Source organism: Diorhabda sublineata, chromosome 6, assembly GCF_026230105.1.
Source record: "Diorhabda sublineata isolate icDioSubl1.1 chromosome 6, icDioSubl1.1, whole genome shotgun sequence".
Lineage (NCBI taxonomy): Eukaryota > Metazoa > Arthropoda > Insecta > Coleoptera > Chrysomelidae > Diorhabda > Diorhabda sublineata.
The window spans coordinates 33,539,740-33,561,821 of NC_079479.1; the positions used below are offsets into that span (position 1 = coordinate 33,539,740).

At 31.1% G+C, this 22,082-nt stretch overlaps 1 protein-coding gene across 1 annotated transcript; it reads right to left on the bottom strand.

Moving 5' to 3' along the window:
- Positions 1-121: 121 nt before the first annotated feature.
- On the bottom strand, positions 122-1,085 carry LOC130445803 (nucleoside diphosphate kinase 6). Its single transcript, XM_056781687.1, has one exon. The coding sequence runs from the start codon at positions 973-975 to the stop codon at positions 448-450; it is 528 nt and encodes a 175-aa protein (XP_056637665.1). The 5' UTR covers positions 976-1,085; the 3' UTR covers positions 122-447.
- Positions 1,086-22,082: the final 20,997 nt, after the last annotated feature.

Consider the following 22,082-nt stretch of genomic DNA (forward strand, 5'->3'; position numbering starts at 1 on the left):
AATATCTATCTTCATTACCAAATAAATCTGGTTTATCCTTACTTAGAATGGATTCTTATTTGTAAGAATAAATACAATCACAAATAATTTTGATCTTCAACATATCATTTTGACAACGGTTCTTTATTAATTTGACATGCAGTTTACAGACAGTACATAATCATCCAACATTATAAGCAAAAATGATTTTCTACTGTTTTACTGGTAGATATGATGTTTTGTAAGCCTCTTTGAACTTTTTGTATCAAGAGGATTAATTTTGTTAAAAAAACAAATCATATCAAGCACTTACACAAAGATCATGTTTATCATACATGTTTACATTATTGCAATTAATAAATCAATAAAATTGTGTCTAAATTTTTGAATGAAAATTTTTAACACAGTTGTTGAAAAACTGAAATAAATTATAAAATAAATACTAAAAAATAACACATTTACTTTTATTTACCTACAAGGAATGTGCAAAAAATTTTTTGTATCAAAACTAATATTGTTGGAACGAAATACTGGTTCATATTGTGCATACCAATAATCAATATCAAAGTTCGGAAAAAATATTTTTATTTCTCTCTTAGCAGAATCTTCAGAATCTGATCCATGGCTAGCATTTCTTGTATCTGATAATCCAAACTGTCCCCTAATACTTTTAGGGGCTTCAAATTGTGCTTTGAAAACTTTGGTAGGACCCATAAGTTCTCGCCAATCTTTAACAGCGTTTTCTTTTGCCAATATCATGATATCACTAGGACCACTCGTCATAAAACTAACTAATCTGTTATAAAAAAATTTATATTTATGTTCACTATAAAAAATTTCAGCTTCTTTTAGAGATATTGTTTTCCTAAGAAATTTGATAATCTTGAAATTTGACGATATCAAAAGTTCCCTTATTTGAGATGTCGCAACTGGATTTTTTATAATGTGTGGTTTGATTATGGCTAATGTCAATTGTAATTTACAAGAAACAGTCATTTCCACATTTGGTATTCAAAATCGTATTAATCGTTATAACAGTTGCTGTGATTATATATGAGATTAATTATTAAAAAAACAACGTAAACATCAATTTAACCTCACTTCTTGAAGTTATTACCATAGAATATGTGCTTTGTTTACATTGATGTCATACTTCTGTTCTTCGTTTTGCTTTTTAGTAGCCTGTTATCTGTATACATATTTATCCCGTAAATACATAATATATGGATAAATAAAAATCAATATAATTAATATGTCTTTTACTTGGATATACGTTCTACAAATTTTGATAATGTTAACAGCAGCATTATTCAAAATATAGCATAGAGTAGAATAGTACTTTAGTATATCACTCTCTCTCTCTCTCTCTCTCTCTCTCCACTTTATTCTAATTGGATCTTTAAGATTAACTTCATACATAAAACACCAATCAGAAGCGAGTAAAGAGAGGTAGAGAATGGTATATATTTAATACTTCTATATGGATAGTTTCTATAAGTGGAAGTTGTTCCGAGTAAGAAAGACATATTGATAACGGTTTCTCTATCCTTCGAGGCTCCAGCTCGGTTCTGCGCATTCTCAAGCAAGCGCAACCTTTACGAGGTATTACATATATGGGTATACCGATGCTTTTTGTCTCTCTTCCACTAGTATGATTCTTCTTACATGTCATGTTCTCTATATTTAATATTAACTCTATGTTCATTATGCACCTGACAGGATGAAGTTTATGGCTTGAATTTCTTCTAATACTGACATTTAGTGCAGAGTACACTATATTTTGAAGTACTGAAAGTGACAGCTGCAATAGGTAAGTATACGATGGTAACAGAAATTAAACTATAAAGCAATAGCAATCCTCTAAAGAGGATTAATAGCTTCTTATAGAAGGTTTAACAAAAATTATGCCTCCCATTATGTTCTTATACATGACAGATGGGTAGGACAGCAGTTTTGACATTGAAATTACCCTTTTGATCATATTATTTCTTGGCGTCGGTCTATTGGTGTAAACGGCCGCACAAATAAAAATCTAATCAAGCTAGATATGAGATTTGGGTGTCCAAATAATTAAACTACCACGTCCTATCGACCGATCAAGGTTTATATGAACCACAACATTATTTTCACGTCATCTAATCACTTCCGAATTTTTTGTATCAAATCTTGGAACACCCTGTATTAATAACTGCTAACTGCATGTTCCATGTGGTTTTTATATTATTTATTGAAGTTGTAGACTAACGAACTTTAGTGCTGAGGGTTCTTTAAATATAAAGAAAAATAATTTCTCACTTACATTTTCTTTTTATGACAAGACGTAAAACTTTTTTTTTTGTTTTCAAATTAAAAAGGCACTACCATTAACACCATTCTTCTTCAGAAGCGTTTAGACTTCGGTCGAAAACAATTATCGGCCCCACAGATTCCGAGAGAATATTATATGACCCCAGGTAGGAATAACTACGTTTCTTTAATTTATTGTTTTTCATTTAATTCAAGGTCTACTCATTTATTTAACAAATAAGACAGTCATAAATTTCACAAAAATAAATGCTCCGCAGTCTGGGTAAAATGCATCGATTAATTACTATTTTTGCACAATCTACAGGACTAGTCGATTATAATTTGTTTGTTAATATCAATAGTGGGAGAGATACAATGTTTGAAATCGAAAATATAAATTGAGCATTGAGTCAACAAGCCTTAGAAGCTTCACCTTATAATATACGGAGAAGTATAATGGACATTATGGAGCATGATGGACACAGACATTCCATTTAAACTGGTAATCTGTGACCATCAATCATAAATCAATAAATATCTCCGCAAAATAATGATGATTCGAAGGTAGTGCAAGGAGCTGAATTGGGTATTTTTGAACCAGAATGCAAGCTCGATATAAAATTAGGAAAAGAACTAATTATGTTTCAAGGAGTTGCTAGCAGTAAACGTATTTGCCAAGGAGTTCTAGATAGAAACCTTACCAGAAAGCACTTTCGTACATAGTCAAGCGGCTTTAAATTATTTAATGTGTGAAGGCACTATGAAAGCATTAATACCAATACAACAATACCAGGCAATACTCTTTTGGACCATAGTCCTGCTGCGGTGTCATAAGTCACATGTACATCGAACTGAACTGATGACTACTGGATCAGATGGAATCTTCCTACAAAAACACTTTTGAGACAATTCAAAAGATTCATAACAGTTAAGAAGTCCGAGGAACTTCTTGAGATGTCTGATAACAACATTAAACTCGCGATTAGTTCCAAAATTTATCGCTAAACACATATACGAACACAGTTTGTTTGGGAACTGATCCTTTACCTACGCTAACAATAACGCCATTTTGTAGGATAAAGCGAATAGTTTTAGTAATAAATGCTACAACATTAATATCATTATCTTTTTATTTCCAAATTAAAAGAACAGAATTGTATTTTATGATGTCACTTGGTGTATTGATATATTCCCTTTTCAAATGACGCAGGCTCCTTTTCTTCTTTTAAATTCATCTCTTTTCTGTCGAAGAATCAATTCTATAATCGTAATTGCTGAAACAAAATGTAATAGTAGATTACAGGTGACGAATATTTAGCAATCGTTATAATAGTCGGTTATTTTCGTTTCCATTGCTTGAACTAACAGTTTTAAAAACTAATTTTAAACAAATTTAGACAACTGTTTTACTGGAGGAACGCTCTAGGCCCAAGACAATCCAAAAGATTCATAACCATAGCGGCTAAGTTATAGAAACTGCTAGTGATGTCCAGAAACGAAATAAAACTGGTGATCGGTCACTGCTCTGTCGAATATAATTTTAAGACATTTTAACATTAAACGCTTAGCTTCCTCAAGGGAGTAGTGCTAATACCTCGAAGAAAATATCTTCTAGGTATCAATGAGCTAGTTGAGACGAATGAAAGGAAATCTGAAAGACCAAGACAAGACAAAATACCAAACGATTTGCTTAAATACGGAAGTCAACGTCTAATACAACACAACATTTAACAGATGTCTTCCTAATACCTAGTTCAGTCGATTTTTTTTGACCACATATAGTAAATAGAGTAAAAATATTCTTGCACGCGTCAGTGACCATTATGAACAAGCTGTAGACAAAGTTTCAGCTTGCTGCTTCAATCCATTATATTAAAGTACAGCTCAAACGGCCACTCAGTTGTTTTGAGAAATATCTCAAATTTGACGCTTATGCCACAAGGTATAATAAGCTCAGCATCCTTTGCAGTTGAATAACAGGATGCAGATGGAGTAGATCATACCATACGTAGTTTTTTTTTATAGAACAGATAACAAAAATATAACAGAACAGTGTTTTATTTATTTGGGAAGAGTCTTTGAAGCAGTTAAGATAACCTTACCAAAAATAAAGAAAATATGAGCGAAGAAAATTAGATTTAAGTAAAATTGGAGGGACAAACAATGAAATTAAGACGCTCTACTGCACCATCAAATATTACAAAAGATAGAAAACTGGATATTGGGTACAGGATGGTAGTTTATCAGTTTACTTTATCTCACCTTTAGGTTTTTGTTTAACCTCTACCTGATTAGGATCTGCTTTTCCAGTTTCATACAGCTTGAATTCTTCAGGTTTTACTTTTTTAATTTTAATTCTTTTCCGTGGAGGTGATTTAGTTCTATGTTTCAAATATTTCGACGCTGATGGCTTTTGATCATTACTAAGAGAATATTCTACAAGAATCTGTTTTTGCTTCTTCACGTATTCTTTCAAGTACTTCTGGTATTTTTCAGAAGAATAATAATTGCAAAGAGAAGACGATAATTTTTGGTAATACAATTTGTTCAATAGTTCTGGATGTATCGTATGCCTATTTCTTGTTTGATTCACTATTGGCAAGGAAATAGATGTTGGTAGTAACGTGTTGAAGGTATATAAGGGTTGGACGATGTGTAAAGGTATTTGGAATGATTTGGTTCTTGATAGTGAGCACATTACCTTTAACTTGGAATTTTTTATGTACCTGCGTCGAAATGTCAAAGATCTTGGGATGACAAAAGCCAACTACATTCAAATACAACCAGTTTACGTTCATTTCATACCATGATGTTACACTTTAAGTTGTAGTAAAAATTAAACAGAAGTACTACTACTTTGGAAGGTCGTTTATAGATGCATATTTTTCCTCTACATAGATAATAAATTCGACAGACGCGGGTTTCGTTACAAAGAATGTTTGATAAAATGACAAATTATTCTAATTAATTTTAAAGTAGTACATATTCTATAACAATATCGATTTTGGATATGAAACTAGGCCACTATTACTGTTGGCTGTTCTTTTTCACAAACAAGACCACCGACTACCTACTCTATAAGTTGGTTAATCTATGTTTCGAATAGTGAACCGTAACTGATGACAGATTGGTGAAGAAGTTTGTTTTTATTTAAATACAAGAATACGTTGAATGTAAAATATCAAATCATATCATTATTACAAATGCTAGTATTTTTTTATATAAACGATTCGCATGATTTCCATTTATATTAAAATCTATATCGCTGTTAAATATAGGAAAAGGTTCCTTACGTGTAATGTAATTGTGGTTGCATAACCAACATTTCTAAGGTGTTTTTTACACAATTTGAAATCTGCTCATCCCTTGAAGTGACTGAATTCATTTATTACTACAGTGTGGTCATTTCATACATATTATCTGTATGATTAAAATATTCAGTTGTATTCGTAAATTTGAAAGTAAATAGTTAAAATAATGTTATTAATAACAAAATAATGACTTGTATTTTTCTTATTTAAATTAAAAATATGGAAATTGCAACAAAGAAATAGAAATTCAATTAACAGACAATAAACTCCATTTCGAGAACAAAGTCTCTCAAACGTGATATCATTATTGTTCATAAATAATAATAAAATGATGAAAATATAAATACGTCGACAGGACCCCATAATTAATTATTTCTAAAATACATATTATGATAAATGTAGACAAAACCCATAATGGTTCCTGGAGGCTTGAATATTAATGCGTTTTCATAAGTGTTGTTCATTATAACAAAGGCGCCGCTATGCCAAAAATTGCCGGTAAATAATAAAATCCATAAGGTATTGGAATGAATCGTGGGGCACCCATGCCCATGATTTACATTTTCGGCACCGCGGGTCGTCTTCAAAACGCAACCTTTGCGAGCCTCTATTCACTTATTTGTTTATTTTTATTCTTTCAAAATTATGATCACTGCTATGTGTTAAAAACTGTATTAATTTTTTTCTTTAATAATTTATAGAATTTATAAATATGTATAATAGTCCTTCAACAATATTCGAAATTTTATTGATATACAGAGTGTTCCGGGACATAATAATAAATAATTCGGGAGTGAGAATAATGGTGTGACATAAAAACTTTTTTCTCGTACATAATTTTTTTTAACAGAAGCAAACTCTTTGTTTAACTCGATAAAATTTATCGTTTAGGAGATTTGTAGATCGTTCTACATGCTATAAAGAGACATTATGAAGAAAATTATCATAAATTGTGATTTTTCATTGAAAATACTTTGAATTGTACAAGTTGTCCCCTACGGATTGTTAACCATTGGGCATGAGCCGCCCCTGGTCTCCCGATAGTAGCCAAGGAATTATTTATTTCGTCAATCACACTACATCAACATACGTAATCATCCATTGAAAATTGTCACATCATTTACTTACTCTCGAATTTTTTCCATCAACATTCTGTATAAACTTGCCAGTATAACATTGTAAGAAACTTCTTACTATTTTATGTTAGTATGCAAAATTAGAAATGGTACAAAAACAAGAATGTTTTTCTAAAACGTTGTTTTACATTTCACCATTCTTGTATCTTACCGCCCTTATGCCCAATTCCCACCCTTTTTGAGTAGCTGCTGCACCCAAATACCATCCTATACACATTTTATGGTAAATTATGATAAAGAGATTTATATATATATTTTACCACATTGGTTAGATCAAAAGATACAGAATCTTAATCGAAAAATGAACTGTTGAGAGGTATATAAGTTATAATAAAGTTTTTTGGAACAATACAACTTTATTTGAAAATATATTTCTATAAATACAAAAAGTTTAGATCTTGATGGGTTTCAACATATGCAAATTAAATAAAAAAATCGCTTTCATTTCTTTTACCCTGTTTGTATAGAACACTGTTTAAAATAAAGTATTCGAAAATTGAGGAAAATGATCTAAAAAAAAATGACAAATTGCTTAAAAAAACATTGTTGTTGTGATTTCAAGTAAAGTACATAAGAATACAATACTAATGAGCTCATTTTTAATAATAAGCATAAGTAATTTTTGTTTGTTTTAATTTAAATACAAAAATATGTGGAATATAAAATATTAAATCACCTCATTATCATAATTGCCAGTATTTGTTTAACATAAACGATTCGAATGTCTTCCACATAAATTGAAATCTATATCGTAGCTAAATATAGAAAAAGATTCCCTACATTTAATGTAATTGTGGTTGCATAACCAACATTTTCACACAATTTGAAATCTGCCATCCATTGAAGTAACTAGATTTATTTATTAATATAATGTGGTAATTTTATACATGTTACTTTTATATAAGTAATTATTCATTGAAGCTTTATGTATGATACACTTTGGCTAAGCTATTTACTAGTTTGGCAACGTGGTTAATGTCTGCTCTATTAAAAACACATTTGAGTACGGATTTATTACATAGTTACTATATAACATCATTATATATTTTTTGGCGCCTTCATTTGTATTACTAATTAAAATGTACGATATATGATACCTAATTATTACTCAGTTGTCTAAACAATTTATCGACTATATCAGTAAGTAAATATTATTCGAGTAAGTTTATAAATAAACTTAGGTATTTTCTTAAACAAATCCTTGTCTTTTCCCAATTTTTTTATACTCAATTCAGTTTTTTTCCTAAAATTCATGCTCAATAAAATTATAAAACCATCAACTCATAGCCGATATCTAAACTACCTACTCTACAGACTTATAAGTCTGTGTTTCAAACAGTGAACTTGACTGAACGTAACTGATGACAGACTGATGACAGAATTATGAGTAGAAACTATGTAGGGTAGAGGTGGAGAAAAGTACTTATCTGAAAAGAGCAAATTATTATTCAAATCCTCACTAAAACGATATGATTTAGCAGATATATATATTTTATGTACAATTTTCAAATGAATTTGTATATTAATGGTTTCTTTGAGATAGTTATGAAATAAGAATTTAATTTACTATCCTACTCTTATAATCAGTTACGATCAGTCAAGTTCACTGTTTGAAACACAGACTTATAAGTCTATAGAGTAGGTAGTTGAGATATCGACTATGAGCTGATGATGAGAAGTTACTAGAATAATATTAACTGGCGCCACCTTACTTAGCTTCCTTTTAACGGACACTTTTTGACATATTGAAATGGTTCTCAGTATGGAAATAGATTTTACTCTACTATTAACGAGTTAATAGATAAAATGTAATAATTTTGATCACAATTTTTCTAATAATTCTTCTGAACTACCAGATTACTTCAAACTTTTGCAAGTATTGAGCGAGGTTTTGTCAACGGTAGATTTTATAGTCTTTATTAAAGCATTAAAACAAACGGTGATTAAACAGTATTTTTGTAAATGACACCGAAATCCGAAATTCATTTAAAATGAAAAAATTGCTACAAAGAAACAAAAATTCAAATGACGGTCAATAAAACAATAAAATTTCTTCTGTTCGTTTTGGTTTTTATAAAAATCTTGACACGTTCCATATTTAAAATTCACTTAATAATTCAATTATATCTCATAATAATTTCTATTCACAAAGTTAGACCATCTGCTTCTAATCTCACTGTCGTAAATGTTTCTCTGTTTCAAAAATGATCAGCAGGTTCTTAAAAAACTGGATGTATTAATATTTTATTTTTATGGCGGTCAAAAGATTAATTAGCCGACAATAAAATACCTCAAGTATTATAAAAAAATATAAATCATTCTGGACCGTATAAATATAAATATTTATTTATATACAGCAGCAGCAACGGTAAAATTAGAATATTACATTATGTCTTTAACCACAAATGAAGGTGTATATTATATTTTATGACAAATTATCAGCATATGCTACATATTCCTTATGCATTTCGTCCTTGGTCACTAAAATCTATAACTCTTTTACAACAACAATTATTATTGGAATACATAGTCTCTCTAATGTCCAATGCTAGTCTTTCAATAAGTTATAAGCAAATTTAATCTTCCAAAAATCGTCTAGATGAATAAATGCTTGGTGATCTACGAGGCCACAATCTAATCCAATAGTCAAGGAATTCTATATATATATATATATATATATATTGAAGCTCTTCACAAAACTTAATTATAGCATCTTTTTTGTAAAAATCAAATCCCATTGATCATAAATCAGTAGCAGAAAATTTCTACAACATCCAAGTGGAAGAAGATCAAATATATCTATATATGTTATATAATTCCTGAATATTCACAGTGGTCCCACAGGAAATAGTTTGAAGTATTGTCGGAAAGTCTCAGATAACGAAATCTTTCGATCAAAAAGTTATTTGGAATACAGTTAGAAGACTAGACTACCTTCAACACCTCGAGAGAATGGAAATAAAAACCACCAGCGACTGCAGGTTCTGTAGAGAAGATGGTGTTGAAGCAAAAACTTGTGTCAGCAGTTGACCGATATGGGAATAACCTTCATGAAGCCGTGTCTGATAATATCATCAATCTTCTGGGACTTACTAAGAGCTGTAACATTTCTGTCCAGCCTAGTCACTAAATAGAACAAGGAAGAACTTAGAAATTGGTCAATACCAAAAGGAATTGTGGCACTGGTCATATTAAAATGTTTATTTTTGTCTTACAGCCCTGTAGATATTTTGATTGGGTAAGAAACACGGAGTAGAGGTCGACCACCAAGAGAAAGAGAAAATTTCGTAAGAAGCTAGGACAGAATTTGATAGGATAAGGAAAATTTTTATAGAAGGAGGGTCTGTTGGAGTGGGCAATGATATGGGAATTGCTTCTATGCAGGGTTGAAGATTGATAAACAAGAATGAATTCTGTTGAGAATGAAGTTCAATTAATCATTGCACTGCACCGCAATGACGCGTAAACATTTTTGAATTCTTATTCCGTAATATTGAAGGATTTTTTTCAGCATTTGAAATGAAAATTGTATTATAAAATCTTCAAAAAATCAACCATAAACTTTCCGTTTGTCTCTAGAACCTTGTTAAAAAATATGAAATAAAAATGTTTGGACCCCGACTGCGGCTTAAAGGCCTAACAAATTTCGGCAGAATACAAATCGTGTTTCATCTTTCTACCGTACCTATTGGAATGCGTGAAAGCACAGGTACAGTCACCTGCAAAATTGATTTCTATGTGTTTGTTTAAGATTTAATTAGAACAGACTACAAAGGAACTTAAAAATCTTACCTGATTTTCCAAGGTATACATAAATATCTTTCTTCTAATTTCAACCGTCAAATTAGAGATTCAGTTAGTATATTATATGATATTTAATTATGTTGGTGGAGTTATAAACAAAATTTATGTTACTATAAATACTCAGAAAAATTGTTTGGGGTCCTTAACAAAAAGATACAATAGTTTTAATTCAACTGTTCCTGGTAATCGGCGAGTCCCAAAAACGCACTAATATTATAAATTATGACAAAAAATTTATATTTTGAAAATGTTGGTATCGGATACACGTGAATAAAAGGTTTGGTTCATTATCTACGGTGGTGCTATTTGCGAAAGTTAACATAGTTCATGAGTAAATCATGACCAATTCTTAATTTCTTCAATATCTGTTTGATTAAAGCGTATTATTACGATGAAAGAAAATTTATTGGTATGTAGATTTTCTTCACAACATTCTTCCTCAGTTTTTCTTTATGAAGATAATAGGAAAAAACAATCAAAGCAGCAGCTCGTCAAGAAGCTACACCAGAAAGTATTTGACCTGCACTTACAAGAAAATTTGCATATCAATTGCCGTAAACGTGTTTCCAATTATTTTTAAGTCCTTTTTAAGTACCTATCCTAAGAAATCTATACTACAGAATTAATAAAAGAGAGATATTTATATCAGTGGAATAATATACAGATTGGTTTATAAGATTTCCTGATTCGAAATGTGTAATACTAACCCTGGTTAAAAATTTCCAAATTTCCATATTCTAGTTCTCGAACTAGAACTGTTTTTGACTCTAATACTGAAGAAACAAAAAGATTTACGCAAATTTCGTCAATTAAATGAGTAGATATAAAAGGAAAGTTGGTTGCAATTTCTTAACATTCTAACAGTAACGATGTTTTCTTGATTGTATGAATTTTTATTCACCTTTTATTAATAACAACAATTATTGACTTGTGGTCGTAATCAATATATGTGAAATTTCCTTGGAGCCCACCAAGGAATGCATTTTATATCTCGTCTCGTCGAAAGCCCGACTGCCATTTTATAGTAATTTAATAACTTGTTGCTTGATTAAAACTGATTAAAAGCTATTAAGCGATATCAGTATGTAAAACTTTAAGTAAATACTGATTAATTTATGGTCATTCTGGAGCATATATAATTAATCTTTTGCCTTTTTTTGCGAAATATTGCGTAGAGATAATAAATATATATTGCCCGTCAGCTAAATGTATATTATCGTCTTTGTTTTCTATTTTACTTACTTAACGGAATGAATATGTTGAGATATATTGATTATACAGGGTGTTAACTTAAAAGACAAGTCACTTCGTCATTAACAAGTGCTTGGATTTTTCATACTAGATCTATTATTTTTTCAAAAAAATTTCAACACGATACGTTAGTTGTGTTACCAGATTTTTGTTTAGTTTGATGACATACCGTTAGTACATCAACTATTAAACAAAATATTCCAATTTGTCATTATTTCTCATTGTTTTGTCGCAGAAAAATGCATTTAAAAATATGGCGAATGCGCAAGTACTAGAATCCTCGATGGGTTTGTCTTTTTGTGAATAAAAATATAACTTAAACTTAGAATATATCGTTAACAGAACATTATTTAGACCATTATTCCCCAAACTTTTTTGTTTAATAGACCAATTACAAAATTTGCCGGATCCGGTGGACCCCCTCAGCTAAATTACTACCAACTTTCAATTCTATGGTTACTTCGGCATTGTGGCTGAATTAAAACGACGAATTAACAGTGGGAAGACTAGAATTGATTGCTTGATAGTGCTAATTATTTGATAATCAAATTAACTAAACATATTTCCAATTAAATTTTAATTGATTGTGCTGTGAGTGGATATCAAATAAGCAAATCTGGCTAATCGAATATAGGATTTTAATGAGATACTTGATGGATTAACAGCAAATTATCAATATAACAGAAACATTTGCGATAAATGTCACTTTCAGTTCCTCATTAGTGCTCGAGTAGCACCTCTTGGGATTCCATCAAAAGAATTTATGATCCATGGTGGTATTCCCATCGACTGATTATCCTCAAATCTGATTTTGAAATCATCATGCACGGCAATCGAATGTTGAACTTATGTCTGAATGTCTTCATCAAGGAATTCCACCAGCGACAAGTTTGAAAACTGTGAAAATTCGCGTCTACCAATAAAAAATACACTCTTTGTTCATCAAATTTTTTGAGCAAATCTGTCAAATACGCAAAAATTCAAAAAAAAATTGATAAACATCTTTCGACAACCAGCGTCTACGGTATGCAATAGTTTTCATCGTGTATTCAATGCATTGCTTCTTGTTTTGTCAACTGTATTAATCACAAATTGAAGCGATTTGTTAAATCTATCACTCAAATTTTTGTTTACTAGATGTTGTCGGTGGATAACACAGTGAATCGCATTTACCTCTGGTATAATTCTTCTGAGATGACTAACAAATGATTAAGCTTTTTCCTCGACATTCGTATTTATATTGTTGACGAATAAAACAAGGAAAGCAGCAGATTATCCACGTACGACGATACTTGGAAAAAGAGGATGGTGGTTGAGTCAGTCCACTTCTACACGAATCTACAACAAGCATCAAGACTTTCTTAAACTACTTCAGGAACAAAATGACGATAACAAAACAGTTAATGACGTGATAGATGGGATTAATAATATTGTGTATCTTAAAAATTAGTAACTGGCCAAAGATGGAAGAACTTTTACAAAGGGGTTGAATGAGAATTAATGAATTTATATTGTGGTAACGAAGGAGGCTTCTTTGGTATGTTAGTCAGCAGTTTCAAAGCCGATATATGATAGGAACCAAATGAGTTACATTATTGTATGTAGAGCATGACAAGGAGTATGTTTAACGTGTATAATTTGAGCTAGTGGGTTTAGATATGGAAGAATTGATGGAGAAGAGGAAGTCAGTTCTTACAGCGACGTATTCACGTGAAGAAGAAAACTAAACACCTCTTCAGTTTATATACACGATGAAAAGAAAAACCGAGTAGTACTTGTGGTGAAAATTTTGATCAAATGAATTTCCCAGCTTTCCAGAAATGTCTCTTTAATAAGCGCAATCAAGAGATTCGTTTTTATTAGCTTGGGGGTTTGAAATTATTACAAGAAGGGTTAAGTGAGGGTGGTTGTGAGTTATATGATAGAAAAAAGGAAAATCAGCTACCGAAGTATTCATAGAATTTACGCTATACAAAAGGGGTGGACGCCAAGAGTAAGAATAAGGAAAAGGGGTGGTTTATTGACAGTTTTATGAACTAATTTAATTTGGTTTAGATAATGGCTAAGTGCTGTTAGTAGCTATAAGTATTTTGAAAATAATGGGTGCGAAATATTTGAACGTTTAAGGCAGGCACATATTGTGTGTTACCAAATATGGTTCTATGTTTTTTCTTTAATTTCTCCGTTGCTATTAAGAAATCCTCGGTGCAATTTATGAAATTTTTTTCGATCGTATATGCGGTACTTTGCATATCTGTCATTGAATTTTTAACCATAGGTAATAAATATAATTTAATGTTGTTGCAAGAGGAGATCCCTGGCGCTGAGCGAGTACGCCGTATTTGGCAAGACAAGTCTGCCAGCGTCAAAGATGAGCACATGTTGTATCTTTCACCATCCCACGCTAATGCCTCGAAGTCAAAAGAGACTGCTAATATGGCGTATTAATTCGGGTAATAGTATAGACCTATCAAAAAGATTTTTAGAAATATTACAAATACCGTAAACGGAGAAAATTCGAGGAAATTGGAAAAGGATTGAATATTAAATAAAGAAACAATAGTAATTATAGAAATTTGAGGCGTTTAACTTAATTTCAAAAATTATTCTTTTATAATCCACTCAAATGGACGTATGAAACCGAATTCGAGTTACCGCAATCTCGAGCGGAGATATTAATCAAAAATCGCTGATTTTGCACTTATTTCACTATTTTGCGAGAAAACTATGCGTCCCAGCGATAAACTTAACCGAGACGAGTTGTAGATAATCAAATTTACTCCAACTTTACCATTAGACATTTTGTAGTACGTTGTATAGTTAAGCCGCTAGAGAGCGCGCAGATTTCAAAACTCAGAAATGGCAAAGTTGTAGTACACAAAATTATCGAAAAATTTTCTAATATCTAATTTGAGTGGAATATTATTTAGCTTTTGCTTGATCGTGATTCTTTTCTATCTTTTCAGATAAGATTATTGTAGCTGAAAAATTGCGTGGGATTCTGTCTCCAAATCTGTTTCCATTTTTTTCCATCCTATCTCTTTTTTTATCTCCTGTTCCTGCCACATTTATTTTTTCTATCCAATTACTTCTTCTTTCTATTAATCTTTCCAATTCTAATGACGTGGCCAGACTTTCTTAGTTTTTGACCAAAGGCTACCTACAAATCATAATTTCATTTGAATAAAACCTTGTCTCTAAAAAGATTGTTTCATATTTTTGTTTCTATATTTGGTGCAAATCAAGAGTTTTGGGTATTTGGACGGGGTCACTTCCGAAAATTGGTTTTCGAAAACTCTACCGAAGTTTGAAGAGAGTTTTCGTATTAGATAATTCTTTGTATCACACGAGGAAACTTGAGAAAAGTCCAATAATGGCAACAAGGAAAGCAGGTATTCAAGAATGGCTTTCTTAATGAAACGAAACAAATTATTAGAGACCATTAAAATAAATACAATTCAAATATTATCCATGAAATGGCGAAAAAAGTATTTTACGAACCATTGTGAACTCAAAAAATATTTTTCATGAAGAAAGTATATTCTACATGTCCAGGAAAAGGTTGAAACCATATTTTTAAATTTTTAAACGAATATTTTGGCCATTCACTTTATATCTATTCCAAACTTCAACGTTTGTATTTCATATTTTTATAATAATAATTGTGTATACTTATTTATTATATGATTAATCTTCTGTATGGAACCGCAAATTATTTCTTAATTGCGGAGTGCGGTCCTGTTACATTCTCGGTTTTGGCGTATTTAACCCTGATGACGTGTACTAGGCGTGATTATGTTTTAGTTAACTATTTTTCTTCGACGAATAAACACACAATCAAACGCTTTTCCACCGTTTCAATTTTGAAGAAAATTTTTTTCTGTCATTTATTTGTATGATAATATCACGAACTGGTCTAACAGTGTGCACAGTCTGTGGGGTGTAATTATTCGGTTTTGGATGAGATGTCAAATGATCGAGTCGTATAATACGAATGCAATTATTTTGGCAGGATTAATTAGGATTAATTACGTATCATGTAAATTAAGCCGATTCAACAATATGATTGCTTCACCTTTACATCAACCGAGCTCGTTATGGATTGTTAATAGGTTTAAAGCCGTATTTTTTCAGTTAAGAACAAGTTTTATTGAATAAGAGATGAATTAAGAAAACATAGCTGTTGAAACATTCATTTAAAAAAAATTTTTTTTATTATTTCGATACGACACGAAAAGTGACTTAATATCTAATCTAATTAAAACTAATTAAGGCTTTTTGTAATTAGAACAAATATCTAATCTATCTTTAACGCCATCTATTATCATTTATATAAACTAAAAAACATTCAAACCAGCCGAAGAACTTGGAGACATTGAATTAAAATTCTTAGAAACACATACTCATATACTGTTATTTATTATTACGTCAGTATATTATAAAATATTGAATTTTGATCTTATCTTTTAATCGTGCTTTGCTCGAAGAAGAAGATGATGTAGAGACCTTTATTTTCGATACTTGTGCTAAGTTAGGTCCTACAGGGAGGTCTGCGTTTTTAAATTACACTCTTTTAAATTGCTTATATCAGTTAACTCAACATAAAAACGAGTGTTTTCAAAATCTAATTGTCGTAATATTATTTTCTGTTTTCATACTTTGTTGGTTTTGTTTTACAATGCTCGATAGATCTGATGAATAAATTGGATTCCTAGATCTTGTCTGAAGGAATTTCAAAAAAATATTCCTAAAAAGAAATATTCTAGTTAAAAATGAGTCCAAGAAAGATCAAAATTTAGTCCTATTGAGTTAGTTAGGTTACGGTTTAAGTTATAGAGTTCAAACTTAATTAGTAGGCATGTGTATAAATAAAAATTCTAACTTATAATTCAACATTTTTCATCTTGTGGATGTATTATAGTGCACAAACTTTTGCTCCAGTTATCCCCATATACGAAGATAAAAATAGGAAGGTTTCAATGATCTTTACCTGTATTTACCAAAGTACACGGTGCACTATTTATTCAGTCAAACATCTTTTTTGTTTTGAATGTTTGCTTATGCACTTATAGAAGTTCACTGTACTTGGCTGCTTAAATAGGAGAGGTTGATATTTCGTAGTTGGGCTCACTCTTATAAAAAGTTTGTTACAACCAAATTCTTACAACTTTGATTTAAATTAAACAAGAGGTTTAATTTACAACAAAATATTGATGTAAATTGAAGTGTTGTTTAAAATAATAACACCCCGTTAGACGTGACGCTACATCACTAGAGGTAAAACAATAACTAGTTACGTCGCTTTGAAGTTAACCCTTATTTGAGGACCTGGGTACCCTTGGAATTTTCAAATTTCAATTTCAAAGGTATGTTTTGCTCTCTGTAGGTAGCTATAATTTCCTGAAAGCTCATAACTATTTATTAGTTGTATATTTTTGAATGTTTTGACCTAATCGATTATTTCCAATGTTTTGTGTAAACTAAAACATATTTTGTATTGTATAACAATGAAAGAAGTATTCATAAACTGTTTTAATTCCATAAAAATTATCGCATATATCCAAGAAGGTGTTGCATGTTCATTTTCTACAGCATTAAGCTTTTCAGAATCTAGTCATAGATATTGTACATCCAGAAGAAGTCGAAAATCTTAGCTCAATTGTCAATTGTCAATTGTCAATTGTCAATTGTCAATTTTTTATCGTTGTTCTATGCTTTTACCACACAGTTGCAGACTCAAAAGCTTTCTACGTCTATGACTCGAGACAAATTGTGGGTTCCATGTCAAATAATTTGTAAAAAAATTAATAAAACGTCACCGATTCATTCTGCGTTTCGATCCTCACAGAACTGTAAGCTTGATTAAAATAATATTCACATAATATGTTTTAGAAATAAAAAAGGTTATAGCGACGCTTTATACTAATGAAGAAGGAAGCTGTTGGTATATTATTCTAGCCGTTTTATTTACAAATTGTTTCATAAACGTTACAGTACTGAAATCTTTGTTTTAATTCACTTTTGTCTTCAATTCCATCTTTTCCAGAGCTCTTTTATGTAGAGAGCTGAACCAATACAAAATGTTACACGTAGGGAATGAAAAAATGGCACTAGATATACTATAAAAGAAGAAGAGTTGGATCTAGACAGTGTAGTGGATGTTTCCTCGAGATTTCATTAATGTGAATATTTTTGAAAACGATATGATCCCCAATCAAGTTACATCTTGTTATAATTCAATATTGAGGGTATATGAGTTCGTTAATAAGTTTATTTGTTGGTAAAAATAGGTTAAATCAAAACAAGATGTGACCTCTACCTATCAATGTCAAAGGACGTCACGACAGTTCTTTGTCTTTGACTCCCTTATTTCTAGTCTTAAATCATTTATACCACTTGGGAAAGAATCTTTATAGTTACTACATTATCACCATGACAGATTAATATAAAGCGTTAAGCATTTTTTGAATTCAAGTCGATAGTAAATAGTTTTTCACTATTTTCCAGCAAGAAAAGCTTCTCTTACCTGAACAATTTTACGCTTATTGTACACAGAGCAATACGAAGTAAAAAGTGAAAGGTAGCTTTGAAAGTTATTAATTTTGTTTCTAGACCATTTCAGTTAGAATTGATGGTAACAACTCACTCAATTTTGTAAAAAATGAAAATAGGATTCTTCGTTTTACTAACGCAGATATGAGATAACTAGAAACGTCTTACTCTGAACTAATCACTTTCCATTTCTATATATACGCTTAATTCCATCGCTGTTTCTTCAAAAACATCATCTTAGTTTGATTAATATTTGTTTTTTTCAATTTTGTGATTGGAAATAAAAAAAATTGCTGGACACATTTTGCCGCCGCTTGAAATCTGCCATCCGAGGCTACAATCTACTCAAATTTCTGGTAAATCCACCAGTGGATTAAGTGAAAAATAAGTTTTTCTTCCATCTCCAAAGACGATTGTCGATGTAGAGAATAGTATACCTGCTAACACCACATTCAGTTGAATAAATCATTCTGCTTCGTTATTGATGCCATCCTAGAACGGATTAGCACCTTCTCAAGTACTGAGCGAACATTGTTGTTTGGTAGAAACTAAATTTACATCCAATATTAACCACCGGAGAATATTTAAATTGCCAACAAAAACTGATAGCAATTTCAAAACTCAGACTTCATTATTCCGTGGAAAATCGAATAAATCATAAACATACGATATAAATTAATTGTTAAATTTGAAATGTTCCTCAGAAATATGTATTTTCACGTGAAAATTATTGTGCTTATTTCAATTGGATAAAATTATCATGGTTACAGTGAGTTTTTTTGATCACAATATTGGAATTCAATTCAATTCAATTGGATAGAGATTGAAGTGATTTCTGATTCACTCACAAACAGACGACGAAGCAAATTGAAGAAAGGAATGAAAATAATAATCAGCCGATTACTCACGTTTCTTTAGGTTTGTTCCAAGCCATCGAAAAACCGTTCTTGGTACGGTGACGATTCTGCGCAATAGAGATTACGAATTCCAACAGATATAGTTTGTGAACCTTTTCTAGGACTGTATTTTCGATACTTGAGGTTTGTTCCAACCTGCTAGTCGGGACGGTACTTAAAACGGTTATTGGAAGCGTTTATAGATATTTTCTGCGCAACCTCCGGCTATGCACGGTTCATGTAGCAGTACTTGCTACAAACCAACCAAGATTCAGCAGAAAAGATCATTTACACGCTTCCAATAACCAATAACCGTGCCAAGAAATAAAATATTTGGATACTTGGATCTCCCTCATTCAACTGATACATAATTAATACGTTATTTAAAGCTCAACCGACAAATATTTTTATGATTCTTCATTATCTAACGATATCAACTATCACCTGAAGAATATATCAATTAATCCAAAACATTCATTAGTTCGTCAGTGTTTTGTGGGTGGCGGACAATTGTCGAGATGCGTCTACAATCGATTGTTTGATAGCTAGTTGATATTCAGTCCGATTGTAGATATCTCGACGGGGTTCCGAGTTACTTGTCAGTAACTCAACACATTTATTACCTCTTCAGTGTCTATTTACCGTTATAACTAGTTACACGCGGAGAATCAATTGCTTTTACGTAATTGATCTGGACTACGGCAACACAGTTGAAATAGATGCGGACCGCTGCTGCGTTGTACATGATGATTAAAAACATAATATATCGGATATTGAATATGGAATAAATAAGTTTGCAGTAGCAGGGAACTGAAGACCGACAAATAAGAGACGTCGAAGATTGTTTTGTGTTTTTCATTAATTGTTCTATTTGTCGCCATGAGCTTCGAATATTTGTTATTTTTCCGAATCTTAGGTCACAAACAAGTAGTTATTGAAGATATTATATAAGAGGTGATCCTATTTCACGCGTGAATCGCGATTAAAGATGCTCGTGAAGTTTTTCAACTCCACATTTGCAGTTTCCACAGCCGTGTCCACAGTCAGATGAAAAATGACGTTAGGTGAAACTAAGGCTTCTAGCAAATCACGGAACGGCGTTGACATAATATTGTGGATGTCTACCAACAATTTGTAAACTTCATTGTTCCACCTATTCAGTCCTACAGAAACGTTTTCATTCTATTCACGTACAGAGTTGTTTTGATTCTAAAATGGACGTGTAAAAATGTCAAATGTCAAATGTCAACCTTCAGATAGCCAAATCGAGTTTTCATTTAAGCGCCATCTCTTGAATCATTAACAGTACTAAATGTTAATCGAAACAACAGTTTTATTTCTGCTTTCGGCGACATATTTCAAATTCAAATCATCACCAAAAATAGAAAAATAGCTTACCAGGAAAATGGAAGGATGGAAGGCACTTTTTACAAACCCCAAACATTTGTCATCTCGTTTTATATACTAAGGAATGAAACTTTTTGGAGTTATTTCTAAATTTCCCTTTAAACCGATCATGCATATCTTTCTACTTCTTCAAATTCTTAGTGGGAATTACACTGTCCGACGCGCGTTTCGATAACCAAGTTATCGTCTTCAGAGACTGAAAGTAAATTGTTTACCATTAGTGTCTGAAGACGATAACTTGGTTATCGAAACGCGCGTCAGACATTGTAATTGTGAATGTTGGTGTAGAAACAGATAGAGGATATAAGATGAATTGAAATGAAAAATGGAGCTGGATCTTCTAGTCCTAAAGTCTTTATTTCTTAAACCTTTCATATATGTTTATGTTTCTAAATAGTCTTGAGATGTAAAAACTAAGGAAAACTTATTTATTTTCTGTTGAAACAGATTTCTATTTCGATTTTATTTTTATTCATATTTTGATGACGATTGAAGTAGTCGGAACGTCAAATTTTTACGCCTTTCAAAAATTATAAAAAAAACTAATTTTAAAACAGAAAAAACTTAAAGTCAAGACGATAAGTATTGATATATTGGTTACGAATTTTCAATTTTCTTATTCTTTAATTAGTAGGTATTATTTCTAAATGGTAATATCAACCCATAAAGATACCATTGGAAATTTATAGGTTTAAATAAAATAGCTACAATAAAAAGCAAATAATTGATTAAAGTAGCAATAAAACGAGTTATCTGTTAAAACCAGTTGACGAAGAATTTTTAATAAATCTTTTTACAGCTATAAAAATCTCAGTATCAAAAAAAAAACTGAGCATTTATAGCAAATACTACATGAGAGGCATGTGTGTAATCTACTCTGAATATATCTCATTTTTATTTTTTAGTACTTAATACGACCATCGTTTTCCATAGCCTTGAACATTTTAAAATAATTTCTTGTAAAAAAAAATAAAGTTTCAAGGTTAAACTATTCAGAAATATTTACACATACATAATTCTATGTTCCCAAAGCTTTTCATTTTCTAATTTATTTCTTTTTGAAGTATTCCGATATAAAAATAAAAATCATCTTAATTTCTCATTCCAAATATCATCCCCAAATATAAATCTCTTCAAGTAATAACAATCCACAAACGTAAGCTAAACAAATACTCAAATTGGAAGATCTTTTCTCAATCATTCCGTTCTAAAGTGTTCACAACCTCAATGGAATACATTCTGTCTCTTTATTATTAAGACAGTGAATCGTGTTTGTGTGAGATAGATGTATAAAGTGAAAAACTTTAAGGACGCTTGACATGATGCGATACAACGTGCGATGCACCGCAAGATGCAATATTTCTTGATTAAGCGCAGATAAAGTTCAGCTGATTGTTTTATACAAGAAAAACCTCGCAAATGCAACATTATCGACTTGGTGCCATTTCTATTGCGTGCAA

Coding starts and splice junctions, on each gene's coding strand:
- LOC130445803 (XM_056781687.1), bottom strand. CDS start 975: ATGACTGTTTCTTGTAAATTACAATTGACATTAGCCATAATCAAACCA.